This window comes from Manis pentadactyla, chromosome Y (genome assembly GCF_030020395.1).
Source record: "Manis pentadactyla isolate mManPen7 chromosome Y, mManPen7.hap1, whole genome shotgun sequence".
Classification (NCBI taxonomy): domain Eukaryota; kingdom Metazoa; phylum Chordata; class Mammalia; order Pholidota; family Manidae; genus Manis; species Manis pentadactyla.
The window spans coordinates 33,223,545-33,247,534 of NC_080039.1; the positions used below are offsets into that span (position 1 = coordinate 33,223,545).

General features: G+C 48.3%; 1 protein-coding gene across 10 annotated transcripts in view; it reads right to left on the bottom strand.

The window, feature by feature from the left end:
* Positions 1-23,990, bottom strand: part of LOC130678838 (steryl-sulfatase-like) — a 469,951-nt gene that overhangs the window by 331,524 nt on the left and 114,437 nt on the right. For 9 of the 10 annotated variants that reach the window (XM_057496237.1, XM_057496238.1, XM_057496241.1 and 6 more), the window contains 2 exons: positions 18,108-18,267; positions 11,400-11,521 (listed from right to left, as the gene is read on the bottom strand). In XM_057496237.1, the coding sequence (XP_057352220.1) occupies positions 11,400-11,521; positions 18,108-18,267 (282 nt within the window). Of the gene's footprint in view, positions 1-11,399; positions 11,522-17,357; positions 17,782-18,107; positions 18,268-23,990 lie in introns of those variants that run through there. The other variant, XM_057496239.1, reaches the window with a different exon arrangement.

Below are 23,990 nucleotides of genomic sequence, written 5' to 3' on the forward strand. Positions count from 1 at the left end.
AATCCGGGAAATGCATGGGCCTTGCAGTAAGACGGTTCAATCGTTTTTAATGTGTGAGTTCTGTGTGCCATGAAAGCCCCAAATATTGAAATTTTTACAAAAAACTGCTGTACAATTATGAAATAATTGACTCATGTCCTGTTTATTCTACAATGTCATGACTTTCTGTGGGGTGGACTGCTAATCAAACATCCTCTGATAGAGGTCTGAAAACTGGCTCCTGGGAATGAAAGAGGCAGCGGCTAGACACAGAAGCAATGCACATGAAGCAAAGCGGAATCAGGCGCAGAACTCACCATGCTTTCAGTGTTTTCACATTAAACCTTAGGGACCTTTGCACCAGCAGGCATCACACACCTATTCAATCTGCTTTCACAATTTGCATGTATAATGGTAATGGTCACTTTTGTAACTATGGGTATTTAGTAACCAAATGACCCCAATACAAGATAAGTTACTGGAATGAAACTTAATGCAAATTGTCATGGGGAACCGTGTGGTTCTCCGAGAGATCCTGGCCTCTGACAAGCATGTTCAATGGGCAGTGAGCCTGGGTGGTGTTCCTGGAAAGAAATGGGTTGCACGGTACAAGCAATGTGAATGTGTCATAAATGGGTGTATTAAAGGGAACCCGTAATGGGACGCCGCTGCACTGGGTGTAGTTGATGTTGGGAGGGGCGGCACATTATGTCTGCATCCATTTACACGTGCTCAGCACACCTGCCTTTCAGAGAGGAGGCACAGCTAGCTGACAAGCAGAGGTCAGACTGCAGAAAGAATGTGTAGACATGGTCACCTCCTCCAGGGAGTCCAGAAGAGAAGTGGGTGGGTTACCTGAGGATGCTTTACATCAACTCCTCACTTCCGCCTTTCCTGCCAGATTTCCCTTGGAAGCATTTTTTAGGGACACCTGCAACCCCTTGGCCTCCATCCTCAGGGGTGGTGGGTCAGCCAGGCCAGCGCTGTTACAGAGAGAGGCGGGCAGGAGCCCCTGCTGCTCCTGGTCTGATCACAGCGAACCTGGTGAGTGGTTCAAACTTGAAATTCGACTCAAGTCTTGGGACACTTAAAACCCCAAAAGAGTGCAGGCTCCTGGAACAAATTCATCTTAAGGGCCTGTATTTCCCACTGGTGTTTGAAAGCTGCACACACGGGCTCTGTTATTACCGCCTTAGCCAAGCCGTCCGGGACGTGACCTGGTAGACAGACCCGAAGGCCGGTCAGGAAATCTCCGGCATGGTCTCCTGGGAGGGACGGTGTGAGCACTCCACAGTTTCACGTCTAGAATCAAGAATTACTTTTTCTGAAGATTCAATGGGTAGGCTTTCTATCTTATAATCAAAACGTCTTGTAAAATGATAGATTGCTTATTCTCCGCACTATTTCTTAGGACCACTATGGATTTCATCAAACAAAAGCCATGGGTCTGCATTTTGCTGCACGTAGATTTACAAGATATGGGTCCTTGCTGCGAGATTCTGTTGTTATTCACCAGCGACTCAGGAATTGATGTCTTTGAAAGGAAAGAGTAAATCCCAGTTTTGGGATTAAATATGAGGCACCAGGTGTCACCTTATATTTCTAGTGGGTATGTGTAGTCCCACCTCCAAAAATCATTTTGACAATGAATCTTACCCTGGATTTCTCCATATGCTAGAAAAATGTGTATTAAAGAAATGGTTCTTTCACTATGGTTATAACTCCAGTGGATGCAGAAAAAAGATAGTTTCTTTCTCACCTGTATAACAGATAAAAAGTTTGACTGCAATGAAAGCTTAAAAACATTAATAACTGAGGTTCAACCAACCAGGAAAGCAGTTATTAAATGTTATAGCAAGCACACAGGGACAAGAAGAGGGACATGTTTTTAAAATATATTTTGAGACGATAAGAACAGTCCCTCTATTGAGGTCTGAAAAATGCTCCCAAATTTAAGAGAAACAATTGTCACAAATAACTGTCAAAGATGTCCGTGACATGTGGTTACGGTATTAGGTCCCCGTAATCCAAAATGCTGTGGAAATCACCACGTACCCGCTGACACATATTTTTATATGGCATCACCACCGAATGGATGTAACTCCTCAGTTCATGAGAAAGGAAAGCTGATAGTCATTTGACAAAACGACAAATAGAATTTCAGTGAGAAAAGCTTGACTCCTAGGCTGGATCCTGACTCAGCGACTTCCGAGTATAAACCTGAAACAGCTACTTCGTCAATGTTAAAATAAACCAGGGACAGGGTGAATCCAGTGGGTCCGGGGTTCCCTGAGATTCCCTGGCATCTGAGGGGTGTACGACCCCGGAACAGGAAGACAGGTACCAAGAGCAGAAAGAGACCATACAAGCCATTCGGCAATGCTTCTTCTTTGAAGAGAAGGGAGTCGGACACTAAACCTGAAATACAGTTATGTCCTAACATTTAAGAAGATCGGTTTAAAGGATCAGTTTTGAAATCAGCTTTAAGCATTTAAAATTCAAGCATCAGTGGCTAGCACGTGCTCCCATGGACCTCTCTGAGTCGGATCACGTTCCACTCCCTTCGAACCTAATAACGCCCCCTGGGGAGGGACCTCAGGCTTCTCCTCACCTTTATCCCAAGTTCCTGCCTCTCCTGATGAGACAGGAGCCTCACATGGGATCCCGGATTCTGGGCTTGGCATCTATAGCAGCTGTCAACACAGCTCTCGGGATCCAGACCCCAGAACTCCCAGCCCTTTCAAGCCTCCCCGGATTTCCAGACGGCTGCCCTGCAGAAGTCTCGGTGTCAGAGAAGACAGTTCAGAAAACTCTTCTGTGCTCGGCGCCACGAAACATAACCAGAAACATCTCACATTGCTGCGGTGCCATTTGGGGCCATTTCTAAACCATGGGGGCCCAAGAAAGGCACCCTCACCAAGAACATGGATTCCACAAAAATGAGCTCACCCCCTCTCTGCTCAAGCCCCCAGGCAGCCCATACTACAGCTTCCCTGCAGTTTGGTGAGGCCCCGTGACGAGTTCTGGCCCCATGAGAGCGGCATGGGGCACATCTTTCCTAGGCCAAAGCGCAGAACAGCTGTCTCCTGTGCTGGTGACATTCCAGTTGACGGGTCTCAGTACGTGTGTCCCTGAGTGACTCGGTTGGCTGGGCTCCTTCCTCCTAGACTGTCACCTCCCCACTATTAAAGGCATGGATGCACCACACCGTTTCGTCTGGGAGACACCTGGGGGCCGTCACCTCCCCGCTACTGAAGGCATGGATTTACCGCACCATTTCGGCTGGGGGAGCCCTGGGGGTAATGTCTGCAGACTGCTTTAATGCACCTGGGGTGGGTTTACTACTGACACGGAGAGGGGAACGGGCAGAAATGCTGCTCAACATGTTCAATGCAATGGACAGCAGCCCCCACCCCCGCCACAAAGAACTGCCTGGCCCCCGAAGTCAACAGCGGCCAGGTTGAGAAGACCCTGTATGTATGACAGCTGTGAGAAGAGACCTGAGCTGGGTCAGGCGCCTGTGGTATCAGGGCTAATGGTTACCACGGCCTGACTTGAGTCCCTGCATGAACCCATCTGAGTGGTAAACCAGGAAGTAAAGCATGACTTATTCTCAGTGAAACAAATCAGAAGCTGGCCTCAGATGTGCACCAGCCTAAGCTGTGAAGACCTGGCAGCGAACGGTAGGAAGGAATTAGCAGCTCTGAAGAAGAGAGAGGCAGTGCAGAACAACTCGAGTACAAAGGTGAGGATGAGACCCGAGGACCTGAGTTTTCTGTGCTCTTCTGAGCAAATTACGATGCAGGAGGGCAGTGCAGGTGCTCAAAGCATCTCTCATTCCAGGGGAGACGGGCGTCTTCATGAAACAGGTAGACACCTGGCTTGCTTAGCCTGATGCTGCGTAAGACTTGCACAGAGACTAAGCAGAGAGAAAGAGAGAGACAGAGGAAGGCAAAGACTGCAGTGTGCAGAAGGCAGGGGCTTGGTCAATGGTTTTAAAGGCAAGTGTTCAGGGACAACTGGATGGCTTCTCTTGGGATACAAAAAGCCACCAGACGTTAACCCGTCTGTGTCCAAGTGCCCAGTCTGCTCTTCCGTAAAATGAGGGCAATCGTGGCATTGCCTGGAGCATCAGAACTTTACTCTTAGGTGTTAAGCTCTCAGAACAGTACCGGGTATGTAGCAGTGACCACCCAGGAATATATGAGACTATAAAGGTGCAGTCGATCTAAATGGAAAACACATTGGCTTCCGTCTGCTCTTAAATCTCTTGCCACTGTAATGCATGTCTTAAGACAGTCTTTTCCCCACCTAGGATTCTTAAAGATTAGGGACAACTAAGTTTAAATGGCTTCAATATTGCCTCTTAATGCATTGCTCCCCTTCGGATTCCCCTGGACGAATGGTGTTCAGGTGCAAGCCTTTGCCAAGATTTATTCTGACCCTTGGAGGGTGCCATGCATACAGCAAACAGGCCACACACAGACATCGTGGGCTCCCAGTGTTGGCAGGGTTTCTGCCTAGATCACCATCCTGAAGCTCTTCAAGAACCACTTCAAATTCTGTTCTGCTTTCCCGCCGCAGACAGCCCTCTCCAAGGGGACCCTCGCCTGTGCCTCTGAAATGCTGTCACCTATTGACATCTGAAATTCCATCCCTGGTCCCCAAGGCCACGGGGGCCTCACTGCTTCTGCAATACACCTCAAGCACCATTCTGTGTGTTCCCCGATCCTTGCAGCCATGTAACACCAACTCCCTAATTCTTTTCTTAGACCCGAAGAATGTTACAGTGTGGCACCCCCTGGAGCCACCCCAGCCCCAGTGTCTTCTGAGGACACACACATGATCAAAGAGCATTGTGGGCCCAGCCCTCTTTTGCTTGACCCTGGAGGCACAGTCCTACCATTTCCCGGTAGCCCCAACCCGAGCGATTCCGCGCTGGGCTAAAGGGTTATGGATCATGTTCTGCCTTCTCTGGCAGCTGGCTGCAGTAAGAAGGCAGAGGAAGCAGCGAAGGCCGTGGCTAAGAGGACGCCCCTCAAATCCAGGCGGGAATCAGAGCTCCCCTAGCTCCCCCAGGTGATGCCTGAGGGTCCGAAAACAAAAACCTCTCTTAGAAGGAGCCTCAGCTCTCATGCTGGGAGAAAGAAGCAGAAATCCTGGCACCAAGTGGATGCCCAGTGCATGCTACATCCGCGCTGCCCCTCTGTGCCTCTGTGTGCTGAGGTCCTCCTCTGCAGGCCCCCCACAACACCTCCTCCCCCACCCCCACCCCCCAGCAGTGTGTCCAAATCCCCAGCTGGATGCTATCCATGGTTTTGTCCTGCTCAACGATTTCACCATGAAATCACACTGTGAGGCGTGTCACTGTCGGTGGACCCCATTTCTCTCGCTAGCTTATTTGCCCTCTGAGGGCAGGAACTCTGTCCCACCTCTCTCAAATGCCCAGCATGCAGTGCCTCCCACGGACGGATGGCCAACAAGGATGTGCTGGGTCAGCCTGTAACTGAATGAGATGATGGGACCAGCAGCAAAGGGCTGGGAGAGGGAGGGAGTCGGCTGTCATCATGACGGCTGGTGTGGGCACCGGGAAGTTCGCGCTCCACGTCTCTCCTCGGGGCCACCTGGGCATCCTGCCTAAAACCATTCCATGCCCGACACGGCCCGAACCATGTTGGAGACGCAGGCTGCTGGGAGGCATCTGGTAATGGCGGATAAATAGGTGAGGAGGGCCAAGGCTTTGGAGGTATATCTATATTGGGGTCTCTTGGTGGCCAACATTGGGCAGCCATTGGAATTAAGCGGGACACATGAGTCACCATGCCATCAGAGGGGGACGTCCATGGAGGGGCATGGATGGGGGACGTGACGGCAAGTTGGAGGGTATGGGACAGGGATGGAGCCCATCGTGGGCAGAACAGAGGTGACATCCCCAAGGACAGCTTCACCTCAGGAACAAGATGACAAGAAGCAATCCCAGAAACAGTCTATGGAGGTGTGCAGATGCCCGGCAGACTATTAGGAGGCAGGACCGTCTCTGTAAGTGTGAGCACAAGAAGTTCCTGCCTTAGAGGAAGACACACCTGTTGAGGGAGGGGCAGGCTCTAGAAACAGACAGTGTTGGTTGGGAAACCAGCTCCGTGGTCCACTCTCTTACTGTGTGTGACGTCCTACAATCCTGTCTCCCTGTCTGCAAATGGGAGAAATCACTTTGGGGGAGACTGCTAGCTGCTCTCCCAGCCTTCCACAGTCACTGGGAGTTACCTGGGCACATGGACACCCATAATGAAGGTTTCACCTCCTAGCTGTGCACAGCCGGCCCACTTCTGGGGTGTGGGGTTCAGCTGGGAGAATCTGGATGTCTTCGTGGGGAGATGGCTGACCTTCACGCCCTTCCTTTCTCCCTTGTCCATCCATCCCTGTGTGCACCGCGCTGCCCCTGGGTGGACTGCAGCATCCTTTCCCCACCAAGAGGAAGCTGTTGCACCCTGCAGGTGGTGGCAGCAAGCCCGGAGTCTGCATCCCTGAGACAGGGGACCATCCAGTCCCCCATGAGAGGGGGATGCAAGCTGGCCTCTGATGGAAGCTTCCGTTACTCACTGTTTTCTGCTACAGCCAAACCCGATACTAACACAACACAAACCTCCTTTAACTATGAAGATTAAAAGGGACATCTAACGCGAAGTGCATGGCACAGCGTCGGACAGGCAGTACGCATGGAAGAAATGATGCAAGGATGTATTCTTATGACATAGGTCATCAACAGATGAACAATGGTCGCATTAAAATGACAGAGGCCAACAATAAGGATTTGCAAGAGTAAACTATATAACCAGCTAGCACACATTTCTGTATAGAGAGTACAAAGGTGAGGGAGACACAGCCATTATGATGACGTGCCTCGGTTAGAACTGAAGTGGCCCTGTAGAAAATAGCAGGTCCACTGGAAGATGGAGGCAGAGACGTAAGCAGACAAACTGGCAGAAAGCAGATAGTCCCCCTGCTGACGTCACAGAAAAGAGATGTGCAAAACATTGCAGAAAACCAGTAAAATGGCACAAACAATTCTGTAAGGGAAAAGAGGCAGAAGAAGTGGTACGTGGTAGATTAAAATAAGCAAATAAGCTGGGTGCTAAGACTGAACCAAGGGTTTTAGCCTTCAGAAACACTGTACTTTGAGGTATTCAAGAAAGAAAATCCAACACTCATTTATTTTGTCTCTGAAGAAGTCCATAAGCATCATGACACATGAACAAAACCCAAGAGGGGGCACTTTTTCATCCATGGCATTAATGTAATCTGAGGTCAGACATGTGAAAACTTTAGTAGAAAAGTAGGTGTCTATTTTAAAAAAAACTGCCTAAATCTGTAGGAAAGGTACTATGAGGTGCCATACGACAATATATTTTAACAGACTAAGTTGGAGAAAAATAAATCCATCTGTGAGTTTCTCTTTTCCATTAAAGGAAATAAATGGTTTGGAAAGCTCAGCTCATTAACTGGAAAGTCTGAGCAAATGAGGACATAAAATAAATAAAAATTTAACCCCTTCAGGAAGGGCTCTCCATCCTCCTACGCCACTCCTCCTGCTATAGCTGCTGAATTAGATTCCACCCCCCCAGTGCTGCTGCAATTATGGGGTACACACATTCACGATGTGGCTCAGAGCACGTGTCACAGCATTAACGGGTCAATGCCTGAAAAGTGAAGGGCAGTGGGAAGGCAGCAATTGCTTGAGGTATTCCAAAAGGAAAAGGAGATTCTAAGACTTAAAATATATCCTGGAAATGTTTTCCATATCTGTTTGTTCTTCATTGGTTGGGAGAGAACCTGTCCTTCTCGAAGTCACCTCCAGTGTGGGAAAGTCTGGTTTTCATCTGTAGATGCTGCCGCTCACGTTAGCACAGCGTCAGCCCCTCTATAGTTTATCTCTGACCCTTTAGGTCTGACATTCAATTATCAGACAAGGAAGGGCATTCAACGAATATGCACTGAAAGTATCAAGGCAGAACAGAGCCCAGCACAGCCTTTCTTACACTACTTCACCCATGACACGTAAGCAGCTTAGATCTTCCCTCTTCTCTGAGGTGTATTTTAGAGGCAAAGCTAATGTTTCTGTGGAATGAAAACTTCAGAGAGTGAACAAAATAAACCTTTTTCTTCACTTACCACAGTAAGGCTGTTTTGATGGGAAACCTTACTGATCTCCTAGTTTGGAAAGAAGGTACCTTTTAAAAAGTTGGGTATGAACACATTGTTTTAGAATGAATTTTATAATCCTACTGCTTTGTCTTGTGATTTAAAAAAAAATGATGCTTTTTTTTTATCTCAAAGAAAAAAGTCTCCAATAAATTTGAATTAAAAATGCAGCATGATTTCTGAGGCCTTGTAGGCTGAGTGTCAGGATGTCCATATCCCAGTGATTTTTCTATGATCAGCTGGATTGCAGGCTCTGACATTAATGAGAGCATTTATTTTATAGACCATATTCATCAGCTTGAGAATATGCAACAGAATCCTGGCACCAAGCACCTACCTCCCTTCTAAGATGAATTTTACCCGTGAAATCAAGCTGTCACTACATCTGATTTTTAATAGCACTGATTCATATGTCAAAACTTAAAGCCAAGGTTTTTAATACACACTGAACAGTGGATTTTAACTCGAAATTCCCATTTTAATGCAAGAAAAGTTATCAGTGTTATAATAATGCTTTTGTGAGTTCTTTTACACTGTCACAGGAATAATGCTATCAGATCATAATTAAATTATGTCATTCAACTCGCTGAGACAAGTAAATTATAGAATTATTATAATTATGGAATTATTATAGAGAAGACATTATATATGAAGGTTAAAAGGGATTCATGTTTTAAAAGGGTGGAAACAGAACTCGAGCTCTAAGTTTTTTGCAAAAGTAAGTATTTAGTAAGTCTAGAATTGTCACGTTCTAGGACTAAGTTTTTGCAAAAGTAAGTCTAGAATTGTCACGTTCTAGGACTAATCAGGACAAATGGTACTTGGGTCTTAAAGACATGTGTAATCAAGTGAAATTACTGCTATGGCCAAACTGTTGGTCAGCTTGGTCGCCCAGATGGAGGGACAAAGCCTGGATTTCCTGGGGTTGCCAGTCGCCCTGGTGTAAATCCCCTAAGCAGGGCTGACTTCCTGTCTGCAATGGTTTAACGAGCTGGTGTGATTCCTGGCCAGTCCACTGCCCATTACTAAACCATCCTAAATTTCTCTTTTCATCTCTGATAAACTCTTGCATGTCAGAGGATGACCCTTTGATACTAAGAAGTCTGGGAAGTGTCCCAGGGTTATGAGATCTCCTACCACAGTAAGCCTGGGATGTTCCAAGCTGACTACGCCAACCAACGATCCTTTGGGTTCTGTTTTCTTAGCAGAACAGGTCGCTCCACACAGAGAAAAACCCCACCTTCCCTATGCATCCCTGTGTTCCCAGAATCTCACACAGCCTGCCCCCTGGTAAGACAATATGACTTCTGGGCAGGGAGTCTGGTCTGGTTTCCTCCCCGGAAGATGTGCTCCCTAACACATAGTAACACACAGTAGGGCAACACATAGTAGGTGCTCAGTAAACATCTGCAGAACAAATGACAATGAAATACTGAGTAAGTAACCACTAAGCCGTGAGTGACAGCCACACCGGAAACCATCGTTGGCACGTTTCAGAAAAAACCTCAAAAGTAAGTAAGAGATATTCATGAAGCCTGTGGTTTACTGAGACCCTTCGGGCAGGATGAAAGATTCCAGCATTGAGATACTGTAATTCCTCCTCTTTTCTTGCGAGTTTAAGGAAGGAGATTTTAAGAGGAACTATCATTGTCAAAGGAGCAGATTTCATCCCAGGGCCAGCTGCCTATCAGAATGTGGGTCTTGTTTTTCTCACTCCTATTTTCTGCCTCTTCCTGTCCTTTTTCTCTGCACTCCTCCAGATCATGTGCTTCTCTAGCCCCTGATCCAATATGTTCCTTCCGGCTTCTCCAACTGGGGTGGAGTTGGGGGGCGGGGGCGAGGGGAGCTTGATGCAAATGCAGTTTTTGCAAGGTTTGGGATTGACTTTGGACTGACTTCTCTAAGAGCCAAGGGTCACAGAACTTAGTTCATCAATTTCTCCCAAAGTCCATGTAAAAAGAAATGGGGGCTCTCATTCATTACATGACTCGGACTGCACTGCTGTCACGAATCTGAAAGAGAAATCTAAGCCTGGGGAGATTTGGGGTGATGGATACACCAATGAGGCAGGGGAACAGACTCCTCCCACATCTCGAATCCTAAGCCCTTCTTTTCATCATGTTTCTCTTCTAGACAGTATCACAAGTAAGCTGCCTGTATTTAAAGCACCGTCGCTGAAGGGTAAAGCCACTGCGATTTTTGCAGCTAATCCAAGGGTTGTAATTTTCCACTTCAAACATAACAGAGAGGCTGTTCTTCCCAGGGGAGGTCCGGTAAACTGGCTGGGTGAGTGGGGTAGGGATGGGTGGGTTGAACACCAGTATGAGAATCCCCCTGAGTTGGGGAATGAGCCATCGGGGGTGAGGTCACCACGTATCCTGGGAATGTGCAACCTCGAGGAGCAGAATTCCGAAGCACAGTGGAGAAGAGGGGGTTCTGCTTAACCTTCCCAAAGAGAATCCATCTACTCTGGCGTCTACATAGCCGTACCAATAGTTGCTGGGTTTCCATAGAAACCTAAGCCTCTGAGTATTATGACCATTCTTGTAATTCCAAGTTTAAATACATGAAAAAATAAATTCTGAAACCTCTCCCTACCCTTAGCATGATTGCTTCATTCCATTCGTTCCTTCATGCTCCTTAGAAATAACAGCTCTAAAAGTGGTCTCGGAAAACCCAACTTAGATGGGCACAAAGAACATCTGGTTTGGGAAAGAGAATGACACGAAAGCATTTGAAATTTGGTTTAAACACCTTAGTCCAGCAGAGACTCACAATGCGTGACAAAGTACAGATCAAGGGGTCATGATCTGCCATCTTTCAGGCTCGAGAGGGCAGGGGAAGCTGTAAGAAGCACAAGTCCCAGCCGTGCCCAGAGCCGAGGGCCTGTCTGGCTGGAGGACAGAGGGAGCGGCGGGTGCCCGCAGGGGGACCTGGGCAGCTGCCGGAGCAGGAAGAGGGCCGCAGAGCCCTGCTGAGGGCTGAGGGCTGCCTCTGCCTGGAAGGAGGAACTCTTCCTAGGTGCACGCTCAGGTCCTACCTGGACAAATATGGGACCGCAAAGAATAGGGAGCACAGGTGGAGAAGGGACTCAAAGCCAAGCAGAGTCACACTTTGGGGCATCTCTTGCCTCCGCAGAGCAAAGCCCCCGTGCAATTTCATCTGCTCGCACAGCACGGTTGGCACAAAGCGCTAGACACAAGGGCGCATCTTTTACTCACTGTTGTGCGGGTGCCAACGCACGGCATTTAGGAACATGTTGCAGTAATGGAAGAGGAACTCGTGGTCCGAGCGTCGGCTTCTCCCTTGAAGCAGGGGCATCAGATCACGCCCATCGATGACCCTGTGGGAATAAACCAGGGAGGCATCAGCGGGTGAATGTCCACGTCACTCTTGGGCCGAAATGCCCTGACTTCTGAGCTGTCCTAACCCAGAGCACAGCAGAGCTACACAGTTGCAGGAAGTAACCGAGGCAGAGAGCGCTTGCTGACCCCTGTCGGGTGGCATGTGTGTCTCGGTGAGGCCACTTCTGCCTCGTTCTATCCTCCAGACAGAACCATACTTGGGACCGCGCTCCTTCCATGACGATGGGGTGGAGAATCGGAGGCCAGACGGTGTGGCTTATGCACGGGCACGTGGCCGGGAAGAGCCCGTATGTTGGGCCCCCAGCCGACTGGGCCATGCATGGGCTCAGCAGCTCTTTCCTGCTGTGTCTCCTAAACCCTATTTTCTGCCTTTCGCTTCAGCAGTGGGAAAGCTTTGGTTTCCACAACATCCAGGTCTATTGAAGATAAGAACACCTGACAGTTTGGGTTAAAAAAAATACATATACATAACACGAGAGCAACCTGGATTGGATAGACTTCCATAAAAATGAATTTCTCAATGAGAGTGAATTTATTGATAATAATAACAATGACATTAAGTTACCCCTGGGGTGGGTTGTTTCCAAATATAAATGTTTCTCCTCTCTGCTGGGGTATCTAACTACGCTGGGAACGTTCCAGACTGCCAACAACAGATAATATACAACTGGACACGAGCAAAAGAAGATTCTTTGGAGTTTAAAGACAGTGAAAAAGCCCAATGCTTTGTTCCGAGGTAAACATACATTAACAACCACTAGAGAAGGTGATGTCATTGATACCATGGGGGCCACTGCCATGGAAACAAAGGTTCCCTTTGAAAGAGACTGTTCACCTTGAGGACTTTTTCTTTGGTGAAAAATACTGCATCTCTGTCATCCCCTATTATAAGGGGAGACTGGAAGTCTGGCTTGGGTGTGCAATTTGGGTAAGGGTTCTTGAGAGGTCCTGCGCCCCTCGAGCTTTTTCTCCGGTTTATTTTGGTGTCCCGGAAGACCCCGCACTGTAATTATAGGCTTGTTGCCTAGCACTCCTGTGGCCTGCGCCCTAGTTCTTCATCACGCACTCCACCGAAGTCTACGGGCTGAAAATATTCTATTATCATCCGTTAAAACTAAGAACAAAAGCCAGACCTGGCTCACTTCCCAAGCCTGCTTTTCCTGTTGGCCGTGAGAGCACCCAGCAAGGCGGGGAGACAGCTCTATGCGGACGCTGTGTGTTCTCTGAAATGCTATTTTTCTATCCTGACACGGCAGCTGTGCCTTGTTCTTTTGCAGTTCCTTTCAAGAAAGGCTCCGTCCTTAATAATATGCGACACTGAAGAGCGCAGGGGAGAGGGGAGCAGGTGTGTGGGTGGGTGGGCGTACGACGCTGCCAGGGCAGAAGAGGGCCTGGGATTGAGGGAAGGATGGAGTCCTGTGCCCTCCAGCACCTTGACCCCACGTGCAGAGACAAAGGCCTTTCCGTGACCGCCTGGGGGAGAAGGAATCTCCGTTTCTCCACCACCATTCACCTCTGTTTCTTGAAGCCATGAGCCCACGATGGCTTTTGGTCATAAGCCAACAAAACTCAGTTCTTGGCTTCAGTACACAGGGCAGAACTGCTTCCTTAAGATGGGTAATTCACAACCAAACTGGGTCATGAGAATACAAACGGGGATTTAGTTTAAAAAATTAAAACTCCCCATCTCACCAATTCTTCAGTCTTAAAAGAAAAATCTTTTTATTTTCTTTTTTTAAGGAGGGAAGGCAAGGCTATTCTGCCAACTTCTTGTTCCTCAAATGCAGAGACCCATCTCCTTTTTTTTTTTTTTTTTTTACTTCTTACACCTAATGTGTTCCTTAGAGCAGGCAATAGATCAGGCTTCTATGAGAGCCACTACTTTAGAGAGCAGTAGAAATATGGCCTGTCGGAAGGAGCTTCTCTTCCACCATGAGAAATTGAAAATGACCCTATTGAGCTAAACATGTAAATGGTGTCTAAGATATCAAAACACTTGGGATTGTTTTCAACCCCATGTGCAAAGCCACCGTTTGCCATGGTGATAACCTTGACACCGCACATTTATTTCCCTTGGAGTTGCTGTCAAGGAAAAGTTTCCATAACATCACAATTTGCAGCGGTGGGGTGGAGGGAGCAATCCACTCTCAAAGCCACACCAAGAGTTGCTGCTTCCTATGGAAATCGTCCAACCGACCTTCTCTGCCAATGAATTTAAGTTTTCATACCAAGTTTGTATTGACAGCCACTGCTACAAATTCAGACGAGTTCTTTCACAGGGTCTGCTCCATGCTGGGGAAAATGTGTGTTTGTTTGAGATTGTTTTTCGTTTGGAAAATGGGATTATTCTCCATGGGTTCCTGACCCACAAGGAGAGTCACAATATTAATCATTGCTTTTCAAGGAGAGCTGTTTCTCAATTTCAGGTCAAATTAAATAGTGTCGGGGGCCACTCTCCTGTAATTGGAAAGAGCATGTTTGCAAATGTTCCCCAGGCTGCAGTAACCTTGCGTCCCATACACGTGTTGCTCTCTCTCTTAGCTCTGAGCCAGTGGACCACCTGCTTTTGCCTGGCCAAGTCTGGGAAGGATTTGGGGGTCCCAGGAGAAGGGAAAGATTTGGAGGAACACAGAGAGAAGGTCTGGGGTACTGACAAAGAGGTTAATTTGGGGGCATAATGATTGTTAGTGACCTGTGTGATATTCAAAATAAACTGATTTTTTTTTCAACATAGAAAATAATAGTATAGGAAGCAATTTTAGGAGCTAGTAGGTATATGTTCAATAAACTTAAGGGAATACCATGTAACCAGAGTTATTTTCATAATTAAAAATGTTTCCATTAACAGATATGAAATATTCTGCCCTGTGGAATATAAATCAAGATCAGTTTTAAGTGGCTGTATGTATATCAAGCAGTTCGTGTTTTATCTTGTGAACCACAAGTGAGCTAGAAATAGCTCCTGTTTTATTCCACTATCATACTGCACTGAAGAGGTCTGTACTTGCCCAGCTAGTAGCCATCAGCAAAAGCTACCGGGAGAACTAAGTCACTCCCCTTGTCTTCATGAGACAAAAGCAATATTGAGCATTAAAGTCATGATTTCTTTTCCTAACTTGTAAAAAATAAAATAAAAAACAAAGCAATCCAATTTAATTTTATTTTAATGACGGAAGAGGAGAATTAAGTATTTCACCTCTGAAATTTGATTCCCTTTCCTTCCCATCCAGCGGAATGGTCTACCGCCAGCATGTAGATGTTTTCCAAAGGTTTAACCAATTACCACACATCTTTATTACCAACATTAAGAGGCATGTTCATAGACTCACTGTGGTAATTTTCTGTCTGCTTGCAAAGATGAGACCGACAGAGAGGTTTTCCATTTTAATGAATGACTGCATTTAGGCATTGTACTCTTCTTTGCTTAAGTCTCTGTTGCCTAGGTTTCATATCACACAGAAATGGTTGCCCCCCCCCCCCCACCCGTGTATTTCCAGAATCAGCTTATTTGGAGCACAGGGGGATCTAGCTTTCTGAACATGCCTGGGGTGATGGAACTGCAAGTTCTTTACATAAACCATGCCACTGAATGCAAATGAATCACTCATGTAAGATGGGAAAATTCACTGCAGAGAGGACTCTCAGAGAAGCACACCGTGGAGTGGAATGATAGCTTCTTTTTCACCTAAGCAGAAAGCCTGCATTGATATCTCATCTCCCACCAAGCTCCGGTTGGTCAGGAAAGGCCCTAAGTAGACACAAAAATGATGCTGAAGAATTACAAGATTGTCCTTGAAGGCTTAGGGGTCTTCGGAAATGAAACACTTCTGTTCCTACAAAACATGCAGAAAGAAGTGAGGGCCCCTCGTGAAGTATTCCCCCGACAGCTTAGGTTCAACTTGCTGAATGAGTTTTGATTCTCTGGAGAGATGTAAATGCGATATTACTCAAGCAAGAAATGAGGAAAGCTCATTTCCAGAAATTATAGTGGGAAAAAGTGGAGGCTATTTAAAGAGTAGAGATCTGTGTATCAAATTTACAGATGGATATGAATAGGAGCACTGTGTCCAGGTGCTTTTATTGAAAAGTCTTTATGAGGCTCTCCTTTCTACCATACGCCATCAATGAGCAAAGATAAGGGGCAGAGCAGGGCTTCCCCACCTCAGACCTGTTAGTGTACTGGGCTGACTCACTCGGTCTTTGGGGGCTGTCTTGTGCCCCACAACGCTGTAGGGTGCTAGGCAGCATCTCTGGCCTCTAGCCACCAGATGCCAGGAGCAGTTAGAGCCAGGACTATCAAAAATGTCCAGATATTGATGGATGGCCCCTGGGGGAAGGGGAGAGGGTCACCCTGCTGACCATCCTTGCTTTACGCATTCAGCGTCTCCAGGGAACACGTTTTCTGGACCTGGTTGGCGACATGATTTAAAAGAGATACTGTGTGATCATTTTATCTCCACAAAGGAACTGGAAAGCAGATTCCTGCTTTCTTACCTGTGCTGGTTCTAGGAGGATAATAGCATTTTATAAGGCCTTGGGGCTGAACCCAGAGACAGTACCAGAGGGTTGGTTTCGGTAAACCAGAGTCCCTGAGAGCCATGAGAAGACCCTTCAGTATTGAGAAAGAATTCTGCTGATGACCATTGGCCCACATACAAGACATTGGGGTCTGCCTAAGAGGGAGCCCACTTCCTTCCTCCAGGGGCACGTACCAGCAAACCAGAGCAACCTCCAGCAGCCCCAGACCCGGGGGTGGGTAGGACGCACCAGCGGCAAGATTTCCCTCTGCGTTTCTACCTTTGTCTCTGAACTGTTTCCTTCCCCAACTGGATGGAAACCCACTTAGAGCAGAACTGCGTTCATCTGAATATCATGAGCCCTGACAGAAAAATGCCATTAATGAAATTACCTGGACACTCTGTGCGAGCTACTTAACAAAATATTAAGTTTTCCAAGGGAAAGAGCCAGGGCCCAGGAGTAGATGTAACAGGGAGTGAGATTTTTGGCTTCATATAAGAAGAGACTTTCTGTCGGGTACGGCTGCCAAGTGTCTGTCTGTCGCTAGGGCAGAACAAGAATAAGTTGACTAGCGTAGATCTTAAAAGTCCCGTTCAACCCTCCGATGTTATGATTCTATGAGTCTGGATGAATGTTAAATGTGGAAGCAGACAGAACTCTCCCTAAGCATGAACAAAAATCGCAAACGCACAGGCATTTCCTCTGCGACACTTGGCATGCTCTGCAGACGTGGAAGGTCGGGGCTGCTACTGAACCTGTTGCCCAGACAAGGAATCGAGGCCCAGTCGGTTAAACCCTTAACCAGCTGTGAAGCCAGGCATTACAGGCTCGAGGCTGTCTGCTCTTACCCACAGAACCAGCTGCTGCCAAAGCAGGCGCCCACGCGGGTCCCCGAGACCCTCTCAGGAGGTCTGCACGGCCAACACCATTTTCACAGTAACACACACGGTTCCTGTCCTTTGCATAGCCATGCATTCCGGAGAGGACATGGGGCCTTTCCCAGTGGCTGCAGGGCAGGCGCTGGTCAGCAGAGCGAACGCGTGCTCGGGTGCCCAGTGTTTTACGTCTTTCTTCACGCTTAACTGCTCCTAGGGTCAATGTCAATATATACAACCCAATAAACGCCTCAGTCACGGAGGAGCACACAAAGGTCTTCAGACCATGAGGTGTGAGGATGGCTGAACTCGGTCATTCCGCCTTTCCCATTGCTGTGTGTGCGCGCGTGTGTGTGTGTGTGTGTGTGTGTGTGTGTGCGTGTGTGTGTGTGCACATGCACGTGTGTTTGGGGTAAGGGGTTCCCAAAGCAGAAGGTGGAAAACAGTAAGAAAAATAAGCAGCAAACCAAGTTTGGAAGCCAGGGAGGTAAGCGAATGTGTCCACGGGCTCAGCCCCTCCTAAGCTGTTGTTCCGTTTTCGCATTTCCCCCTTCATTCTTGCTGGCAGCTGATTTAAATGAGATTTGCAGCCCACCTTCACAGCACCGGCCTGGCCTGCCACCGAACTAATGCAAACAATTAATCAGTGCGCGTCAGTTAAATCTCCTCAGACTGGTAATAACACTCAAGAAGGAACGGTTGGCCATGTCACCGAAGTTGCGTTTAAATTTAAGAGAAAGAATTTCATTTGGAACTTGCAAAATGGAGAGCCGCTGGGGATGGGGCCCTTTCCTGGGGAACTAGGTGCCTTGCTTTCTGCTGCCGTGAATCGTTGCTGCCCGGGGCTGAAAGGGAAGGTATGGGGCTCACCTGGGGCGGGGGCTGGGGGGCGAGAGGCCTATGAGCAGCCCATGAAGGGCACAGAATGGGAGACAGGCTCTGCGGAAGGGCATCCATCCACGTGGTGCCTCAGGGTTTATTTCCTGCTGGGATAGCGGGACTGACAGGGCGCTTTCACATCTGCAGGCCTGCCAGGAAGTCCCATAACGGGACGTGGGTAACAAGTCCAGCCAGAGGGAGCAAGCTGGACTGGTTTTGCAACACGGGCAAAGCCAGAGCATGCCTGCATAATGCGAATGAGCCCACAGCAAGCACCCCGGCGTCACGGTACCTGTCCTCAGGTAGCGGCGATCCGGCAAGCTTGACCACCGTCGGAAACACATCCATGTTGCTCGTGGGTTCGTCGATCTCCAGCCCAGCCTGAAGCACTCCTGGCCATCGGAAGATGCCTGGAATCCGAATGCCTCCTTCCCAGTTATTTGCTTTTCCCCCTAAAATGCCAAAGGAGAGGGAACGGGGAGATGTATGTTTGCTCAATGCTCAGGTGGCCGCTCCCTTCAGTGCATCTCGTTGCTTGCTCAGTGTGGGTGGCCAGTTGGGGAGAAGCAAGCTCTAATTACATGGATTCAGTGAGAATGCAGGAGCAATTCAGTACAAGGGACGGTGAAAAGGGGACGTGGGACACGGTCACTGCTATGCCTGACACAGACCCAGCACGGCGCTGTGGTCCTGAGTGACGGCTCTGCGATCCTGGAGCCTCGAATCTCAGAGCAATAGAGGGCTCCAGGGAATGGCTCTGGGCTCAGGAAGTTCAAACGCCATTGCTACTTTTTACCAGGTATGGGAGCCCACATAATGATGCCCAAAAGCTCCATGTCCAAATCCCCCCAGTCTGGGGATATGGTAGCATGTATGGAAAAGGGATTATCCCGGGTTAGCCGAGGAGGTCCATTGTCATCGCCAAGGTGCTGGTAAGGGTGAGAGAGGGACACGAGAATCGGAACCAGAGAAGCAGGCCTTGTAGTGAAAGAGAGGAACTGGGAGATGCTAGGTAGCTGCTTTGCAGAGGGACAAAGGTGCCCTGAGCCCAGGATTGCAGGTGGCCTCCCGATACTGGAAAAGGACACGGGGTTTCCTGAAAACCCTCAGAAAGGAACACCTGGATTTTCGCCCAGATGGGCCCATTTTGCACATCTGAACTGGCTCCAGAAGCATTGCATCATCAACTGCATTGCTTCAGGCAGCAAATGCGTGATCTGTTAGAGCAGCCGCTGCAAACAAAACACCAGGTCTGTGCCCCCTGGGGGACTGAATCCACCATCCTGAGCCTTGTAGGACCACGTGTGGTGCGGGACTACAACATGGGATCATGAGCTCATGTGCAGAGCCTAGTGCCTGGAAGACAGGAAAAAAGACCCCAAATGGCCATTTTCGACATCCATCATTGCTCTTATTTGATCACCAGTATAGCTCTCGTTGGTTAGTTGGGGAGGCGAGCTTGGTACCTAGGAAGTGACTGAATATAACCAGATGGGGCAGGAAGGGGGGGATTGGCTGGGGCTGCAGTGGTGAGCTGACAAGTGGGTCAAAACGTCCATGGGCACGTCACGGAAGGTGCTCACCACAGCCTCCCACTGTGGGCCCTGAGGGCTGGAGATGGCAGTGTGGTGGCACAGGGCTCAGAGAGGCACGGCTGCACCATGCAGGCAGCACTGGGTGGCTGGAAAACCAGATGTGTCGATCCCCCAGGGTAATTCCCCCCGTGGCTCTATAACAAGGTACGCACACAGCTGCACACCACCGGAGTGATACACCCAGGAGCCGAGGCTGGGAGGGACAGAGCCGAAGTTCAGCGACTAGAAAAGGCATTTTCAAACCAATGGCTGATATGAGGAATTAAATGAAGGAAGCTGAGAACAGAACACTGGCTCATCACAGGGACATAATGCCCGGCCATAAACCCCACTTAAACGTAAAAGGTGAATCGCCCTAGATAGAGGTTTAAGGATCTTGAAGGGAATCCTCATGTCTTGATGCTGTTTCTCATGCGGGTAGACAGAACTGTGATGACTGTGGATGGGATTGTCGCTGAGGACCGCCCACCGAAATCCTTTTATGCCACACCCTAGATTTGGGAAGTTTAAGGAGTTCTCCATAGTTTCCTCAAGGTGTCAATAGCCGGGCGAGCTGTGGGAGCGACCTCAATGTGGGAATTACCGTCTGGTTGTCTCTGCGGCAGATGAAGCTCTCGCATGTGCACCTGCTTCTCCTAGGAGACCAAGCTCCCAGAGTGTCCACCCACTTCTTCCCCTAGCAGACTGAGCTCGCAGCATTTTCTCTTTGAATTTCAACACAACAAAATGGCTACAAACTATGAAAGAGCCGGTCTAATGAACTGGCTTCTGTACTGTACTCATCGCCCCATGGGTTAAAAAGAAACAGAATAAATCCACGGGAGGGACCCCAAAATACTAAGAGAATGGAAAGCACCCTTTGACAGTTTATCTTCCGGATGCAATGTGGCATGGCGGGTTTTTTGAAACAGAAAAAGGGCATTCATGGAGAATCCGTAGCTCAGTTCCTTGTGAGGCACCCAGGTTAATTTCTAGACAGATATAGACTCTGGGGATGCAGAAAGGTAAGACTGGAGGATGCTGAGGGAAGAGCAAATAGGAGTTCTCCTTACTCTTCTTGCAGTGCTTCTGTCAATCTAAACTGATTCCAAAGTAAAAGCTTTACTGAACATACAGATAACGACCTAGACCCAGATACAGGTAAGGATGGAGACGTGGAGATGCACACCTAGGTATCAAAGTGCACATTCCTGTAGCTACACATGTACATGCTCCCGCCTTAACTAAGAACCTGCCTTCCCAAGGTCGGAGTAGGGAGAATGGCGTGAATGACCTCACAGGCTTGTATGAGGACTGCTTCTAATGGCTCAGTTCCATCGACCGCGGCCCGGGTGACACACACCGTGGCATGCATGCATTTTGTATCTCACACCCTTGCACGTACACCATGGGGACACGCGTACCTCTCTGCACCTCACAGACACAACATCTGAGCTGTGCAGGCAATGCGCTGAAGGTTGCTCACCCGGCCGGCTGCAGAGTGCGATATGAACCCTGCCTCACCCGACACCAGAGCCTGAGGATCGAAGCAACTCCTCAAAACCACTTCATCTCTGTGGCAACACAATCGGAGCCGGCTTGTCTGGACGCTGCCTGACGAAGATCACAGGTAGGAGGATTTGGAAACTAAGAAAGACAAATCCAAACCTTACGCGTGAGAAGGACCGTGGCACTGAACGCCTTCCTCATCCTCCCGGGAGTTAACAAGCGCGTCGTCTTTCAGGTAGAAGGCAATGTCCAGGGACGGTTTACAGGGTCACCCGGTGAAGGGGAGGGGCGCCCCCCCCACTTGCTAGTCCGGGAGAGAGCAAGACAGAAGGTGGCTGTTAAAAACAGTACTTTCCCACATCTTGGCTACCGTGAAAAGCGCCACTATGACGTGGGGGTGCACGTATCTTGTCGAGATTATGATTTTCATTTCCTTTAGGTAAGTACACAAAACTGGGATTGCCTGATCTCATCGTTTTCTTTTTAATCTCTTGAGGAACCTCCAGCCTGTTTCCCACACTGGCCACAACAATTTACATTCCCAGCAACCCAGCATAGGAGGGGTGCCCTTTCTCCGCATCCTCGCCAGCACTCGCTACGTCTCGTCACAATAGCCAAGACAGAGAAACAACCTAAAGGTCCATCAGTGGGTGAGTGGGAAAAGAAAATGTGGCATATAATAATATATATACAAACATATATATTATTAATATATACATGTTATCATATAGTTATTATATAATACATATTACATGTTGTATATGTATTAGATACAGTGATATATATATATATATACATATATATTACTATATATCACCCTAGACTATTATTCAGACTTAAAAAAGAAGGAAATCCTGCCCTTTGCAACAACATGGGTGGCCCTGGAGGACATTAGGACAAGTGAAATAAGCCAGGCAGGAAGACAAGTTTGTGGAATCTAAAATACGCAACTCAGAGAAGAAGAAAACAGAACGGTGGAGTCAGTGGTTGGGGCCGGGGGAAGAGGGCAGTTGTAGTCCAAGGGTACAAAGTTTCAGTCATGCGAGAAGAATAAATCTGGGGCTCGACTGTGCAGCAGGGCGAGTATCACCAGCAATACTGCAACGTACACCTGAGGTGGCCAAGAGGGTGCATCGGAAGCGCTTTCACCACAAAAGCAAAGGACAGGGGGCGGAAGATGGCGGCGTGAGTAGAGCAGCGGAAATCTCCTCCCAAAACAACATATATCTATGAAAATATAACAAAGACAACCCTTCCTAGAATAAAGACCAGAGGACACAGGACAATATCCAGACCACATCCGCACCTGAGAGAACCCAGCACCTCGCGAAGGGGGTAAGATACAAGCCCCGGCCCCGCGGGAGCCGAGCGCCCCTCCCCCCAGCTCCCGGCGGGAGAAGAGCAGGCAGAGCGGGAGGGAGACGGAGCCCAGGGCTGCCGAGCACCCAGCCCCCGCCATCCGGGCCAGAGTGCAGGGCGCTCGATACTAGGAAAACAGGGCAGCAAGAACAGTGAGCGGGCACTGGAGGCTGGGCGACAGAGGACATAAGAAAAGCGCGCGACCATTTTTTTTTTTTTTTTGCTTTTTTGCTGCTTTGTTTTGGCGAGCGCTTTTTGGAAGTCTTAAAGGGACAGGGACCCCGATATTAGGGAAACAGGGCAGAAAGACCGGTGAGCAGAGGCCTGAGGCTGGCACCGGAGAATAAAGAAAAACGAACGACCACCTTTTTTTTTTTAATTAAAAATTTTTTTTTTTTTTTAATTAAAAAAATTTTTTTTCTTGTTTTTTTTTGTGGTCATTGTTTTGTTTTGGCGGGTGCTTTTTGGAAGTCTTAAAGGGGCAGGGCGGGCCACTTAATCCAGAGGTAGGGAATCCGGGATCTCTGGGCACCCTAACCCCTGGGCTGCAGGGAGCAGGGAGGCCCCTTACGGAGATAAATAGCCTCCCAGCAGCTCCTGCTCCAACGCGACTCCACCATTTTGGAGCAGCTGCCCGAGCCAGGCCACGCCCACAGCAACAGCGGAGATTAACTCCATAGCAGCCGGGCAGGAAGCAGAAGCCCTGTCTGCGCGCAGCTGCGCAGCACAAGCCACTAGAGGCCGCTGTTCTCCCAGGAGAGGAGGGCCACAAACCAACAAGAAAGGAAGTCCTTCCAGCCGTCACTCGTCCCAGCTCTGCAGACTATTCCTATCACCATGAAAAGGCAAAGCTACAGGCAGACAAAGATCACAGAGACAACACCAGAGAAGGAGACAGACCTAACCAGTCTTCCTGACAAAGAATTCAAAATAAGAATCATAAACATGCTGACAGAGATGCAGAGAAATACGCAAGAGAAATGGGATGAAGTCCGGAGGGAGATCACAGATGCCAGAAAGGAGATCGCAGAAATGAAACAAACTCTGGAAGGGTTTATAAGCAAAATGGATAGAATGCAAGAGGCCATTGATGGAATTGAAATCAGAGAACAGGAACGCATAGAAGCTGACATAGAGAGAGACAAAAGGATCTCCAGGAATGAAACAATATTAAGAGAACTGTGTGACCAATCCAAAAGGAACAATATCCGTATTATAGGGATCCCAGAAGAAGAAGAGAGAGGGAAAGAGATGGAAAGTATCTTAGAAGAAATAATTGCTGAAAACTTCCCCACACTGGGGGAGGAAGTAATCAAACAGACCACGGAAATACACAGAACCCCCAACAGAAAGGATCCAAGAAGGGCAACACCAAGACACATAATAATTAAAATGGCAAAGATCAAGGACAAGGAAAGAGTGTTAAAGGCAGCTAGAGAGAAAAAGGTCACCTATAAAGGGAAACCCATCAGGCTAACGTCAGATTTCTCAACAGAAACCCTACAGGCCAGAAGAGAATGGCATGATATATTTAATACAATGAAACAGAAGGGCCTTGAACCAAGGATACTGTATCCAGCACGACTATCATTCAAATATGACGGTGGGATTAAACAATTCCCAGACAAACAAAAGCTGAGGGAATTTGCTTTCCACAAACCACCTCGACAGAACATCTTACAGGGACTGCTCTAGATGGGAGCACTCCTAGAAAGAGCACAGCACAAAACACC